At 37.7% G+C, this 16,079-nt stretch overlaps 1 protein-coding gene across 1 annotated transcript; it reads left to right on the top strand.

Moving 5' to 3' along the window:
- The first annotated feature begins 3,258 nt into the window (after nt 1-3,258).
- LOC139611633 (uncharacterized) lies at nt 3,259-14,302 on the top strand. The gene is made up of 10 exons (XM_071466462.1): nt 3,259-3,647; nt 4,862-4,922; nt 5,146-5,402; nt 6,291-6,387; nt 6,704-6,970; nt 8,688-8,798; nt 10,127-10,195; nt 11,477-11,527; nt 11,727-11,853; nt 13,324-14,302. The coding sequence occupies exons 2-10, from the start codon at nt 4,868-4,870 to the stop codon at nt 13,796-13,798; spliced, it is 1,509 nt and encodes a 502-aa protein (XP_071322563.1). The 5' UTR covers nt 3,259-3,647; nt 4,862-4,867; the 3' UTR covers nt 13,799-14,302.
- The last annotated feature ends 1,777 nt before the right edge of the window (nt 14,303-16,079 follow it).

The following is a 16,079-nucleotide window of genomic DNA, read 5'->3' as shown; positions in this document are numbered from 1 at the left end:
AATAAAACACAAAACACACCATAGCTGTCCTAGGTAAAAAGGATTCTTTGCAAATTTCAAAACTAATATGACAGGGCCATTATACTATAGTTTACCATCAAAACACGTCATTGTGAACTCATTATAAAGCAAAGGAGTATCAAGCAAAGGAGTGATTTTTCATCAGGGACAAATCACATTCATGATTCAAAGGAGGTCACCAAATTATGGACAGGCCTCTGCTCTAAGTGAAAAAGTGGAGCTGAGAAAGGCCCAGCTTACACACAGTGGTGTCACAGTGTATAATGCTTCTCACTAGCAATGGTTGCAGGCTGGTGAGTTGAGTAATAGCTCTCCCTGTTGGTCATTGTGGGTACCTCAGAGGTCCAAGTGAATAACTTCTGATGCAGTACATGAATTTAAGTGTTTCTTTAAAATAGTTTTTTTTTTTTTTTGTATTTGTTTGTTAAAGGTATTTTTTTTTTCTGCAAAATAGCGATTCATGTCAGCTTCAGAAGTATGATGTTATGAAAATGTTTTTGAATTGGACCTTAAAATAAGTGAGTGAGTCACTGCCTATGCATTGATTTAAAAATGTACAAAAATATTAGTGTTACACCTTAATTTTAACTTTGGATCACAAGAGTGTACATCACAACATTATATCTGGTTTTCTCTGCATTAACATAAATTTATCTCATCTAACTGCTACCCCTTTCAAGTGACAGTGTATATATTGTTACTTTAAGTACTTTCAGGTACTTTAATGTAACTTATGCCAGTTTAAGCTGAACATTTTCTTATATAAAATCACTTTGTAAAGTAATTTCAGATATATTCAGAAGTGTCATACAGTGAAAATATAGTATTTATTTAACATGTAGCAGAGAGGAAATGTTGTTGGCTGCATAGCTAAGTGGTATACTATATATATCAGATGGATTGAATGAACTTTGCTCTTCTACAGGTGGGACAATACCACAGAAACTTTGTGGGAGAATTAGAATCCTGTTTACTCTAGTTCTGACTTGATCAACCAAAGAGAAAACACATTAGACTCATGTGATATGTTCATGCTGCAGTCAACCATATCAAGCCAAGCTATCTTTTTTCACCAATGCATCACAGCAGCGTTGGGGACTCCCAGCCGACTCTCACATTCCTGAACACATTACACCTGATTTTCTAACTTCTCAGGTTCACTATTAAAAATAAGTGCTACTGAGAACACATGTTGAGTCTCTTCCTTGCAGTAGTTTTACATCCAGGTTACAGCCCTGCAAAAGCATACATAATCCTACTGAATGTTTTAGCCTCTGCCAAACCCTCATAGACCAGTGTTGGACTTCACAGAAAGGTGTTTACATGATCTGTATCACAAACTTCATCCAGGTATTTAAGCTACCTTACCTTTGAGTAATATGGATAGTAAAGTCCATAAGAGTTTCAGATTTTCCAAGGGGTTTCTGAAGGATACGATGGAAACTATTATAGCAAGATTGGCAAACATAGATTCAATAACAACAAAGATAAGATCAAACATGTTCTGCTGTCATATTCCTGTTTTATAAAAAATAAGGTCATGTCTCAACATGGACAAAATTTGAGAGCCAGTAAGTGAACAGGTGGAAAACCCACAAAGGTTTCATGCAGTCACACTGTGGATGGGACAGTGGAAGACATAGCTGGTGAAATTATGGGATACATATCTGGCTCTGAGTATGGAAATTCCACCTGGCTGGTAACTTCATGATGGAAATTGTACGTAAAACCTGTGTCTGATATGTTGTGTGTCAGAATTCCTCCCATTCAAATTTTCACCTTTCCCAAATGATGTGTGTTGACTTGTTGTATGAACGTAAATATCCGTGTTGTGTGTTTGGAAATACTGTTGTTGTTGTGATTGGTACTGTCTTTGAATCACATTTACATATCATTACTGACCGATAATTCCAGTTTTCTCACGGTACAGAGGCACGCTCTATTACACAAAGAGAGAAGGGGAACCTGAGAGTTGTGACATGTCAAGTCAGTCTTTTTTAAAATGGCCTAAAATCAGTTTTATTTTCTTTCTATTTACTCATTTTTATTTAAAATGTATCATATACAACTATGGTTTTTAAGAATCATTATTAACCACAATTATGTTGAGTTTTCATCATCATCACCATAACGTTCCTCTTATCTTTGATTATTATTATTATATCTATTTTATTATCATCATAATTGTAATGGTAGTGTTGTAGAGCATAAATGTTCGTGCTTGACTTTTGACATTGAATCAACTCAATGGCAATTTACAATTTTCATCTGTTGAAGAAGAGATGAAGACGGTGAAATGTGTTTGAAAGAAAAGTAAACACTGAGCTTAAAAGTAACTTATATATGCTCAAGTCTTGTGTTGAATTTTGTGGTGGTTGTACTTTCCTTGAGTATCGAAATTTTACATACAAAACATTTGACAAGTTCATAAAATATGATGCTTTTGCACAGATTTAACTGTCAAACAGTCAACAAAGTACTTCCAATTAGCTCCAACTCGACCAACTACAACATGGAAATGCTTGCACATTCATGCATATTCAATAATAAATCTGTAATATGGGCCATTCTGCTGCATAATGAGTACTTTCACTTTTCATTCCTCAAGTACATTTTGATGAAAATGCATTTGCAATTTTCCCTTAAGAAGATTTTCAACACATAACCTTTACTTGCAACAGACCGCATGTTTACATTTTTGTATGGATACCTTGTTTATTATATGTATATTAGAGCTACATACGTCCTCCCCTATTATTATTATCATTTTTATTGTTTTATTGCATCAAACACTGGGTCAGATGTACCTCACTGATACACCTCACTCACAGTAACTTGTGAACCCAGTGACTCATGAATGGCTGAAGCAAAACTACAGTAGTACCTGATGTCATAGTGGAGCAAAGCTGATCACAAAGACAGAAACAGAGAAGGGAAAAACCAGCGAGAGTTTCAAATACTGCCCGATTCTGCTTGATTTTACTTTTATGTGTCCTCATAACGTTTTAAAATGTACTTTTGTTGCTTAGGTTGCAACAGATAAACAAACCTACGCCAGTGAAGTTTAGTGGTTCAGGATTAAGAACCTGGCACAGATCTGAAGCTTTGTGGTTATTCATGCAACTGTTCTTTTCACATTTGTTATGGACCACGGCTAAATAATGTTTAGTTCTCCGCAACTTTTTTTTTTTTTTTATTATTTCCTTACAGTAAGACACGCAAGACTTCCTTCTCCGTCTGAACAACCATTAGTCATGGGCTGTTCACCGTTTACAGTTAACTGGGTTAAATATTACCGCACTCGTCTCGTCGAGCTGTGTCACATAATGACTTCTCCGGTGCGTATTCTTTCTGCTCACACCTATAGACAAAACGCAGGTCCCCAAAGTAAACAGCAACCTGCTCGGCTTTGGGCTCATGTTATTTAGGTTTTCGCAGGTTGAGACGATAGTTTCGCGGCAGTGGTTAGGAGAAGCGATTTTAGTGCGTGGGTGTGTCGACTGTGCGCCGCGGAGGAAACTGCTCAGTATATAACAACAGCGGCGAGAGCGACCTCACATCGTTCACTGCTAAAGGAAGAAGGAAACAACTCATGAAAACATAAATAGCTGTTGCATGACCAGCAGGTAGGAATACATCTCTACTATCTGATAAACAGCAGTCCGTCTTTACGCAACTTTGAACGTATTATTATTATTATTATTGTTATTGTTGTTGTTGTAATAATAATAATAATAATAATTATTATTATTATTATTCTTGTTATTACTATTACTATTAGGCTATTATCATTGTTGTTGTTTTTGCTGCTATTACTGTTGGTTGTATAAATGTATTTATGATTTTATTTGTGATTTATTCACCCCATTTGTATATATGTATTTATATTGTCAGCTGTTTTTGTATTTAAATGTCAGTTTTGCCATTTATCACCAAGTGTTTAAATCTAGCTCACTATCCTGAGGACCAATACAGTTATCTCACTTAGCTTTGTGTCATAAACATGTTCTCAACAGGCTTTTTCTAATAACCCCCAGTGCACCAAATACTTCAATACTTAACTATGAACTGACTGAGCCTATTTTAGATTGATTCAATTATGTCTACAGTGAGCTAAAGAGACAAAACTGAGCTTGATTATCAATGACAGCCCATTCAAGGGCATGAACTGTTGTGGAGAACTGCTGCTCTCTTTCACAGGAAAACAGCGTAGAAGATGATGAATAATCATGTGCTTATCAGCAGTTCAATGAATAAACAACTGAAACAGAGATCTGTATGATAAGATGCTGTTTAACTGAAGCTTAACTTGACTTGTAGGCAGAACTTGGTCCTGACAGGAGTGTTAGGACTGAACATGTACAATCTTGTTTATGTGAGGCACCTCAGAGTGTGTCTGACTAAATCTTTTCAATGGAAGCTGCATGTGCTAAAACTAGTCAGATAAAATTAATTCAGCAAGACATAGCCAGCTGTTCTTGGTGTGTGTGTGTGTGCGTGTGTGTGTGTGTGTGTGTGTGTGTTTGGCTGTGTTAAACAAATCTTGTCCTATTTTTGTTTCCCTAACAAGAATAAGTCAAACAGGGAAGTCATTTCCTGCACAGTCATGCAAGATTTGGAATAACAATATATGGCTCACCATCACATGATGTTTTTTTGTTTGATTTTTTTTTTTCCTCAGGGTCATATAGTTTTTAGCAAGGTAAAGAACAAGATCAAAGTTGTTCTGGCCATGGAATTCACATCTGGCCTTCTGCAGTAAAATGACTCATGTAACATTAGGCCAAACATGGTCAAAAGATTTCAACATCTGCAAAACTCCCCTTTGTTTCTTCCTCAGGTGTCAATGGACTGGACCATTTTTGTAATTTTGCAAGTCATGTTTCAGCCATCTCTCTCAGGTGTGTACCACAACTCAGATATTTATGAGTTTAAGAGAGAACAGGACAATTACATCTACATGAAACCTTTTAATTTCGCTTTGACATATGAACTAATTTAAAGCTGCTCTGTACAATTATTTCATGACCATAATTTGATCCTGTATGTTGCTTCTTCAGTAAACATTCAATGGCTGTGGACCACATTTACATTAATCTTGTCATTTGTATTATTTCCCTGCAGTCTTGTTCACTGTTGAGGCTGAGCAACCCTTGTATGAGTCAGAATTTGGTGGAAATGCCGTGATGGGCTGCAGGTTCCAGCCTAAACCATCAGATCTGACTGCCGACCTGAAGGTGACCTGGCACTGGAAAAACTCTGTTGCTACTCGAGAAGTGTACCAGAGGATTAACGGGCAGGACCACTGGCCTTCCCAGGAGTATCAGGGACGAGTCAAGCTCCTCACTGAGGAGCTGAAGAAAGGCTGGGCCAAGTTGCAGGTTATTACTGGCAGTGATGTGTTCAGACATTTGTTGGGCAGGTGGTGTGTTAAAATTTCCTCTACATGATGTGGTACACCTCTCTACACTTGCCTTCTTCTTTTCTACCTATTAGGAATTACTCATTTGAGGTTGAAATTTCCCGCTGATTGTGTGGAGTGGGGTATGAGGTGGCCTAGAAACTTTACTGGATTCCTTGCTCATGTTAAAATCTCATATATAGTCACCCTTTAATATCTGCACTCACAGTGTTGTGTCAGATACTGTTGTACCATCATCTCACCCTTGTAGATTGAGGAGATTTGGTGCATCACTCACTCTGCCAAATCATGTATGTTAGAATAAGACATAAGAAAGAGGGGGATAATGCAACAGAATTTAGGTTCATTCAAACCTCTAATTTATGAGAGCATAATAATAACTTTATTTATATAGCACTTATCAAAACAGTAACAAAGTGCTGCACATAAAAACAAAGCAAAGCAATAAAAGACACAAAGTGTCAGTTATTAAGGCAAAGGAAAATTACAAACACACGTATTAAAACAGTATCAATCAATAAAACAGACATAAGAAAATAAAACAAAATGCAAAATCCAAAAGTAGAAACCAAAGATAAAAGGACTGAAATCAAGAATTAAAAGTTGCTTTATACAAGTATGTTTTAAGTGGTGTCTAAAACTGGGGCAGCATGGGCCACATGGCTGATCTCCGCGGGGAAGGCATTCCAAAGTCTGGGGGCTGCAACAGCAAATGCACAGTCTTTTGTCTTTTAGCCGAGACTCTGGGATAGATGACAGAGCTTTGTCTGAGGATGTCAGGCAGAGCGTAACATGTCATTTTGCCATGATGACACTGAGGGACTCTTCTTTTTTTGTCATTTTACAGATCTCCAGGCTCAGGATCAATGACTCTGGGATCTATCAGTGTTTGGTGCAGACTGGAGAAGGAGCTGATTATAAAACAATACATTTGTCTGTTAGAGGTAAGTAGTGAGTCTGTGAAAGTGTTACAGTTTTGAGTTGAGGCCTGTAGGGGCCTTGTTCCAGGAATACTGTTGCGCAATGACCACAGCACATGGTCATTTCTGGGCAGTTAGAAGTATCGCTCATCTTGAGAATGAAAGTAACACCAGTAGTAACCAGTTTGGTTAAAATGCCTTTTGCTTATTTAAGCTTTCTTCAGGCTCTTCCCCTTATCAATACTTTGTCTTGATCACAATTTTAAAATAGTAGTGCTAAAGTAGTAGTGCTAAACACAGTTATATATGTGTCTATTCTTCCTATCTTACTCTCCTCTAGCACGTTATAAAGCAGTGACCAAACACGTTGAGAAGGCTGCAGAGGGGGATGAAGTGCTGCTGACCTGCCAGTCTGAGGGATACCCCCAGTCGCCTGTTGTGTGGCAGGATGAACGCCTGCATAGAATCAAGCCCAATACCACCGCTGTATCGACCCCAGACCAACTCTTCAAAATCACCAGTCAGATACGCGTCAGCTCATCAGACACAAAGAACTACACATGTAACTTCACAAATGATGGCCTCTCTGCAACATTTCATGTTCCAGGTACATTTTGTTATTTCCTTTATGGCTTTCTGACCATTTCCCTGCAACATCCCAAGGATACCACGCCTTTTCCATTCAAGTGGTCCTCTTGTCCCTCTGCATTTGTGTCAATATGTTTCCTTGTCAGTTTCCTGCAGGCCGCCCACCTTGTCCTCCCTGCTGTTTTCTATAAATAAAAGAAAACTGAAGCAGAATTGTCCTTATTCGAACCTGTAGTCTGTCACAACAAATCAAATGACAGTAAAAAAGTTATTTGAAGTCTTGGATTTACACAGGAAATATGTCATTTGCGTACTTATCACTTCATACCACTGTTTCCTGTTATGTACATATTTTCCTTCTGATAGAGACATCTACTGCGAAGCTGTAGGTGGTGTTTGAGTTTTGAACGATTTAGCAGCGTGTGGGAGTGCTGTTACAAGAAGTTTTATCATGTTTGGAAATATGTGGCTTGTTTGCATGTATGTAGTCTGTTCATGCTTTTGCTTAGATGAGTGCCAGATTATTTGCTCTTTTGGATGCAGCATGTTTGGACTTACTTGATAAGCTAAAAGTATTATCTTACTTCTCAGTGGTTATTGCACCTGAAATCAGATAAAAGCTAAATGGTAAATAAAGGGAAATGGACTGTAAATACAACAACAAAAAGAACAAAAGTAAAAGAAGAGCACACAGCTCAATAAAAAAAATTATTACGCAAGCACAAGTCACTTTAATAGCTGCATTTCTTTAGCGTTTGACCAGTAAGGGGAAGTCTGTGATGGTTGTCTTTGGTATATTCGGTTATTTCCAGTGGTGGAAAGTAACAAAGTACATTTACTTAAGTACTGTACTTCAGTAATATTCTACTTATTTCCATCTTACGTTTCTTTATACTTCCACTCCAGTACATTTCAGAGGGAAATACTATACTTTTACTCCACTGAATTTATTTGACAGCTTTAGCTACCTGTTTTAACATGAAGATGGATAATATAACAAGCTTTTAAGGTACAACACATGTATAAAGATTAAACCAGTGGTCTCCAACCTTTTTGGCCTCTGACATCTTACAAAAAATCTGTGTGTAGTCAGTGTCACATTTCAGATGTCTATGAGTTGTTCACAGCTCCGTGAAGTAGTGATTTTAATAAGTGTTCAAATGGTCCAATATCTCAGCAAAAATTAGTGAAAAAGTTCGAAGATTAATAACAGATTTGTGAACCTGAACTTGTTTTTTCTTCTTTCCTCCTCCGGTAATCATCTCACGACCTCTCAGTTTTAGCTGGTGTCCTGTAAATAAAACTGTATACAAAGTAGTTCAAACTAGCTCCATATCCAGCAGCTACAACAGTAACATGCTGCTGACACACTGATGCTTAAGTATTAACCATCTAATGATGGCATATATGATAACATATCACTCAGAGGGACCAAACAACTACTTTTAATTCAATACTTAAACTACAATTTGCTGCCAACATTTGTTTTAATTGATACAGAACTTTTACTTTTACTTTCTACATTGCTGGTGCTTTTACTTTGGTAAAGGATCTGAGTACTTCTTCCACCATTGCTTATTTCCGCAGCGGCCAAATATATTAAAAGCATTAAAAGGAAATACATCATAACATGCCAACACTTGTCCTGGACCTGTTACTGCAGAATTACAGTTAAAATGTGATACTGTACATTTTGAGACACATTTAACACAAATCCTTCTTCACTCTTTTCACAGATGAAATACCTGTTTCACAGGTAAAGAATGATGCTCTCATCATTGTACTGAGCATAGGAGTGGTAATGGTTGTCATTACCGTCGCAGTGCTCATGTACCGACGACGAAAAGGTATGTGTACAGTGCACCACATATCTTTTACAACAAGAAACAGCAATACATGGAATGCAAGAGAGAAAAAATATCAACATCAGATACTCTGATGATACTCTGGCATCATACGTCAGAATTCCACATGCAGCTACTGTGAAATATTAAAGTGACATAATGACAAATGGCTGCAATATATGTAACAAATAGATGGAAATTTATGCACATCTATCTGAAGCCAAAGTTATAAGCCATCTCAGCTAATAGGATCTGAAGGCAGACTGTGGGGGGTGGTTTGGGCTAGCACAGGGCTGGATTTCCCTACAGGGTGTATGCTGAGAGAAAATATGCAGGAAATAAGATTGGATCATCAAGTGTATGGTGGCGCGCGCGCTAAGTGCATAAGTTTTAAGTGTGTCATTATTTCTTCATTGTTCACACTGGGTTATTTTTAACTGTCACAAACAATTACAAAACAATTACAAGAACTTGTACAATGTCCAACCTGAACTGAAAAATTGTCTTTAGTTTCACCTCAAACAACTTACAGTAGTGCTGAACTCATTAGTCAGCAGTGAAACTGTATCTGTCCTGTATCAAAGCCAGCAGTTAACTTTGTTGTTTTTGGCAAATGGGCAGAGGAACTTTGTGTTCTGTCAGTAAACAGCTATGTGTCATTTCAACAGTAAAGACATAAACTGCGATACATGTTGACTCAAGTAATTTTGCCACTGAAAAGAGGAAGCATTTGTGAAACGTTTTGATATTCATGATATTCTGTTAGTTTTGTCATTTGGCTTTTGAGGGAATTTTATCAGCATGTGACTCCCTCTGTCTGTTTTCATAAGAGCATGACTTAGCTCTTTTGGAACTTACATGTATCACAACCACAAGGTTTGGAAACACCCAGTTGATCTTGGTTTGTGTGACAGGGGAATTTGAGGGTATTTGTAAATGCATGGGTGGTTTTTCAGTGTAGCACATGTATAATCCCCCAGACACCTCCATCATTTCGATAGAAGGCTTATCACACGTTTCTCCATATATGAATGTATGAACGTTATAAGAAATGTTCCTTTAGTTACACGTCAGAAAACCTGTGGTTGACATTTCTATAGTAGTATCAGAAAAGAGTGAACCTCCATTGAGGGAAATTGTTGATATATACATATACATACATACAGTATATCACCATTCTGTCAAACACGGAGAGAGATAAGTTAATTTAGTATCATTTTATTTAATTTTTTGAATCATTAAACTGAAACTATTGGTACAGTATGCGTCAAACAAACACACACACACCAACACACAAAATTAATAGCAATTCTTTTCTTTTTTTTTGATAGGATTCAGCACTCCCAGTACCAGGAATCTTCTGGCTGACAGCCGGGGAAGGCCTGCTCCTGCTGCTGTCTGTGAGTCTAAACAGAGCTTGTTTTTTTTTAACTTTTACTGTTGAGTGTTAGTGTCTCTTACAGAGCCCTTGAAATGTCAGCCTTACCCTACAATAACCTTTGTGTTACTTTGCAATATGTTTTGCATTCCCTCACAATAACTCTTACATTACCTCAAACTACTTTTTGCATCTGTTGTGATCCATAGGAACAGTGTGTGTGTGTGTGTGTGTGTGTGTGTGTGTGTGTGTGTGTGTGTGGTGCCAGTCCTTGAGAGAAAAAAAGGGAAGGTGATGTGAAAGTTTATGTTGTGCATTTATTGCTCCCTGCTCCTTTCTAAAGGCTGAGCTCTAAGTCACTGTACTGGCTAAAGCTGTAGCTATGCAGTGCTATGGAGCTATACCATAGCTACCTCTTTACTGCTCCCATCAACATTAGCAGTGATAGCTAAGCCAGGGTTTGAACCTTGTGCTTCTGTTAGATATGATGCATGTGTTAAGAACATACCCCAAGAGTTCAAAAATAGCTCTGCCTCACTTACTGTACATTAACTAAAAATATCTAAAATGAAGTGCCAACTATAAGGCCAAAAGGCTTTTGTATTGTTTTGTCAAATTGCTGAGGGTGCATTTGTGAAATATGTATAGACAAGATGAAAGATACTCTCCATAAAGAAAGTTGAGCTCATACATTCAGGAGTTATTTTCCCTACCACCATGATGATCCATTTCACTATGTATTTCATATTTTACTTGGCTGCCCAGCTGTGCCAATTCTTTCACACTAAGTTGACTTCTTGTTCTGCTGTAAATGTCATCCTCATTTGCATGTATTTTTTTCATGCAATCAGCTGTGCAATGTTCAGCACTTTACTGATGGGAAATCAAACCGGTTGTTTAATGTACTGTACTTCCACTAGTAAAACTAACACTTATATGACCTCTTACAAGCTGCAAATAAATATCACAACACCTTCAGTTAAAATTGTACTTTCTTATTGAGGTTCACTTGACTGTAGAAAAAGCTATTCAATAAATTTACTACTAGTGTTGATGGTGAGCGAAAGCTAATTTTATTACATGGACTCTTCACGTTTCCTCCTATGCACCTGTCTAAATAAAGGAATGCCAAGAAAGTAAAGTTGTACATTGGTTCTATTTTGGATTAATTTAAATTTGCATTAAGGTGCGTGTAAGTAGATTTACACCACCGCAATTAGTAGATTCACTGTGGCAGTGATGAGTGATTGGTGCTTATTTAAATGTTCTCTGCGTTTTCTAACAATTCTTTCCTTTCCAACAGGTTTACAAATAGATAAAGAAAATGAGGAAAAGACAGCTATTTTTAACGAAGGTAAGTGCCTCTCAGAGGCATTGCTTACACGACTTCTGTCTTTCAGTTGATGTGTAAATGAACAAGCCTGTCAGAATAGACTGTTTCAGTAAGAGAGCTTCTTCCACAAATCTGTAAGAGCATTAAACTGCTGAGCTACATTCATTCAGGATCATATCTTCTGTTATTGTGGTTTGCTTATGTGTTTTGTTGTCTGCAGATGGCGTGGAGGAAAATCTGGGGGCGTTACTGAAAACCCATTATTCTGATGTCTCCTTCAGCACAGAGGTGAGGCACCACTGTGTAGCTTTCAGCGTGGAAGAGCTGCCTCACAAGCTGCAAAACAAGTGAGTCACAAATTCCAATTTCCTAACTGATTGTAAAGACACCAGCCTGCATCGAAAATCTTATTTTCAGTAACTGCAACTTCTTTTTTTTATTTTCATCAAAAAGGATATGAGACTCCTTTTTAAAATTCCTGTTCAATCACTCACTTCTCTTGAGAGCACAATGCAATTCCAGTATTGTATTGTTCAACAGCAGGCACAATGATTAACAATGATTAACTTTCAAAGAAGAAAGAGAGATGTGTTTGTTCTCATCTAATTTGCGGCGTACAGCATATTTAAGAATTGTGTGGTGTGACTCAGGGGTCGATAGATATCGTCTATGGTATACATATGGTCCCTTTGGGACATATAATTGGCCAACACGACATTCATTCCCACTATATGCAGATGATACTGCTCTGCAACTCTAAATCCTAAACCTGAATACAGCAACTTATCTCATTGTGGTCTGCTTATGTGTGCTGGTCAACACATGATTCTTTGTTAGCATAAACACTGTGCCCCATTGCACCCCTAGTAATGCACATACTGCAATGACATATTGAAGTTTTAGGGTCTGAGTTTAGAAGAGGTTTACAAGTTAGGGTCAAGATTAATGTACTGTAAGGACTTGGGTGCAGGGTTAACAGGACAGGTGCTATCAGCCTAAGCCCAATTTCAACACTCTACTTGGGCTTGTAACTGGGTTTAACCACAGCCCAAGGCAATGGCAATCATCAGCCATCGTGTAGGCTTTCAAAAACTAGGATAAAATTCCTTGTCAATAAAGATGTTTTCTCTCAATCTTATTGACTGAGTTTTGAGAAATAAATTAAACATCACAGAAAGCATGGTTGTAAAGTTTTTTCATAGTATAACCTGCTTGCCTACATAATGAGCTTTCTTCTTGACAAAATAGGCTGTGCTTGATGGGACAGTTTTTTAACTACTGTAGCCAGTGAACTAATGGCAGACAGACTCAGTCACAATAGTTCTCAGAGCTTAATCTCTCCTGGCATTTTATTTTCAGGATTGTACATTATTTTATGTAATCACATAAGTTATTAGCTCTCTAAGCTAGCTAGCTTGGAAATTGGTTGTTAATAAGCATTAACTGTCAGTTAGCAAGCTTGTTAGCTGCGTCATGAACATACAGTATTTTAAAGAGAAACATTTGCAGCATCACCACTCATAACAGCTAGAGACCATTCCCCTTTTTATGGATCAGTTTATACTCCAGCAGAGCAGGGTCAAATAAACTGGATGGTGCAACACAGCTAAGCTACAATATTTTCCTCTGTTTTGGACTCTTAAAGGTCAGCACTTTCAGTATAGCTGGATATTGGTCAGTTACCACAGTTGAGTGGTTTCATGATGTTGTAAATGCAGGGCTTATGAAAACTGAAACTTTGAATGTGGACATCAAAATTTTTTTGTACTTTGGTCTGTATAGATAACAATCTCAACTTCTCTTATTTTCTCTTTCAGTGAAGGCCAGGCTGTGAAACTTCAATCTTTACTCCCAGAAGCTGGAGAGATACTTTTTCTTGAGGGACCCCCAGGGAGCGGGAAGACAAATATAGCCCACATCCTGGTCTCTTCTTGGACTCAAGGGCCCATGCATGCCCTCAATAACCCCCTTGATCTCAGCATCCTTCGACTTCTCTTATATGTTAACTGCAGCAATGCGAAGGATGACTTGTTTCAGGAAATACTGACTCAACTCTTTCCCAAAGAAAAGATATCAACAGAGCATGAGCTGAGGACTGTGCTAACCAGGTCCAGAGAGGCTCTGCTGTTGTTGGATGGCTACAGAGAAGGGAATCAATTTTTTGATGAGTCCCTAAAGAGGTTCCTAAATGAAAGAGGGGAATGCAGGGTGCTGGTCATGGCCTGCCCAGGACACTGTCCCATGCTCAAGGAGACGGTTGGAACAGGAGGGGTGCTGAAGCTCCTGACATAAACTGTGAAGTACTGAAGGCACAAACATTTGTGACCAACAAACACACTTGTTACATTTTGAACATGCACATGTTTTTTGTAGTTGTTGTTGCACAAAGTCTGGTAAGATTTTTTAAAAAGCCCAAATATGCTGCAAAATGCACTGAATTGAAAGTAATGCAATAATTTTTACATGTATAATACTTACATGCTACATGTTAACATAAAAAAAGAACGAATTAACCCTCATGAAGAACCCCGACGTACAGTTGTCAGGGGACCTCAAACTCTCTGTTTTAATTACATGTGATACTTCAAACCCTTTGATTGCAGTTGTTTCTGTTTCTGTTCTGTGTCAGAGCAGGAGAAAGAGAAAGATCATTATTAGGGTCACTTGCTAGACTTGCAAAACAGCAACTGTTTTTATGTTCTATTAGTGAAAGGGGAAGTGACTCTATCAGTATTCCTGGCAAGAGACCTTGCTGATTCCAGTAACATTTCATTAAAAAAAAGAAGTTTTTTTTTTTTATTTCTGTATGTCCTTTATTCTCTGGTACTTAATGCATCTTACTGAATTTATGATGAATTCAGATTTTCATTCAGTCAGCATCCTGTATTGTTCAGTGTCTGCTCTTCAACAACTGCAACATCAACCTTTGGCTACAGGGGAAATATTACTAAATGTCTGATTATGTGTTTTTGCAGTGCTGCTGCTGACTCTGTGTGAGCTGAAATGCTCTGCAGTCAGCAGTGGTCAGCATGTCACTTTCTCACTCTTCCAAATCTCTCAGAAGGAGGTTTAATTCACCCTCTAAATTGAGAAGTGGAAGACTAAATGAAGAGAGAATGGCATCCAGATATATAATGTGGCTGATTTACAGTGGCTTCACAAAGTATTCACACCCCTTCACTTTTTGCACTCTATTTTGTTTAGTTGTAAATGGATGAAACTGCTATGCTTGCCCATCAGTCTACACTCAGTAACCCATAATGACAAAGTAGACGCATTTTTATAAAGTTATGCAAATGTATTACAAATCAAAAACTGTAATCTCTCATTTACAAAAGTATATACACACTTAATTCAGTAATTTGTAGAAGCAAGTTTGGCAGCAATTACAGCTTTCTTCATTATTCTTCTGCCATCTTCAGGTCTGTCCACAGATGTCCTATGGGGTTTAAGACTCTACTTTGGGTGGACTTGTTATCTGGGCTGTATGCTTGAGGTTATTGTCATGCTAAAAAGGTGAACTTTCACCCCAGTCTCAGGTTGCATGCTCTCTGGAGCAGCTTTTCTTCAAGGCCCACAACACAAATTTACTTTTGAAAATAAGCAATTTCATTTCAGATTTAGTTTTTTAATAATTCTGCAAAAAATGTTTTCACTTTGTCATTACGGATTGAGTGTAGACTGCTGGTCAAAATGGCAACTGGGTAAAATGAAGGTTGAAAGCTGAGGGTGCAACTTCTTCTTTTTCATTCACATGCTAGTTATTTTTTATCTTGTTACAGTAACAAGTACAGGCAACACCTTAATGGTACACATTCTTTGCAATGTTTCACCAAGAACGTGTTTAAAAATAATCCAATAGACTTTCCAGAGGGCTTTACTTAGCTGCCAGGAACTCAATGTGGGTTTTTTGGTTAAAAAATCTAAAATCTAAATCTAAAAATCAGACAGCCAGCTGTAACCGGTTTACTTAGAGCTGCACTAACCTATATTTCTATGATAGCACCGACTCAAATGATTATGTGTTTTGTGAAAGTTTTCAAAAAAGAAAATTATCAGCCAACTATTCCTCTTGGCTCTATGGAGCATTTTAACATCTTTCAGCTCATTGTTTTGGTTTTACAGCCACAACTTGACCGTTTTCCTTCAGTCCCTCCACTCTCATAAACCTTGTATCTAGTCACAGTAAACAGTTGCTTTCAGTGAGAAGGCAGCAGACAGAAAGTTAGCCATTAGCTGGTGAACATTGGTGCTCTGTATCTGCTGGATGCCCAAACAGACAAATGCTTGCCAGAGAATGCTTGTTCAACATAACAACTTTATACGGTGTTATGGTCTAATAATGCATTTCATTCAAATCAGTTATTTTTCTAGCTTACTAGCTTACTCTTACTTTATTGATTTTTAAACCAGGTGGCTACTGGAGGAAGATGACAGGTCTTAGCTGTTTACATACTTTACTGTCTTTTACAATATTTGTCCAATTATCATTACTTAATACAACCCTGTTTCCAAAAATTTGACATTGTCTAAAATATAGATTAAAAAAAGGATGTGATGATTTGCAAATCAT

This window comes from Trachinotus anak, unplaced genomic scaffold, assembly GCF_046630095.1.
Source record: "Trachinotus anak isolate AG129_WGS33_773 ecotype Australia unplaced genomic scaffold, CSIRO_AGI_Tana_v1 ptg000028l, whole genome shotgun sequence".
NCBI lineage: Eukaryota > Metazoa > Chordata > Actinopteri > Carangiformes > Carangidae > Trachinotus > Trachinotus anak.
This window is presented reverse-complemented; position numbering and strand designations above follow the sequence as displayed.

What these genes read in the sequence shown, in the direction of transcription:
- LOC139611633 (XM_071466462.1), top strand. Translation starts at nt 4,868, where the DNA reads ATGGACTGGACCATTTTTGTAATTTTGCAAGTCATGTTTCAGCCATCT. An exon ending in AATACATTTGTCTGTTAGAG is followed by an intron (nt 6,388 to 6,703) that starts GTAAGTAGTGAG and finishes ACTCTCCTCTAG; the next exon opens with CACGTTATAAAGCAGTGACC. An exon ending in TGCAACATTTCATGTTCCAG is followed by an intron (nt 6,971 to 8,687) that starts GTACATTTTGTT and finishes CTCTTTTCACAG; the next exon opens with ATGAAATACCTGTTTCACAG.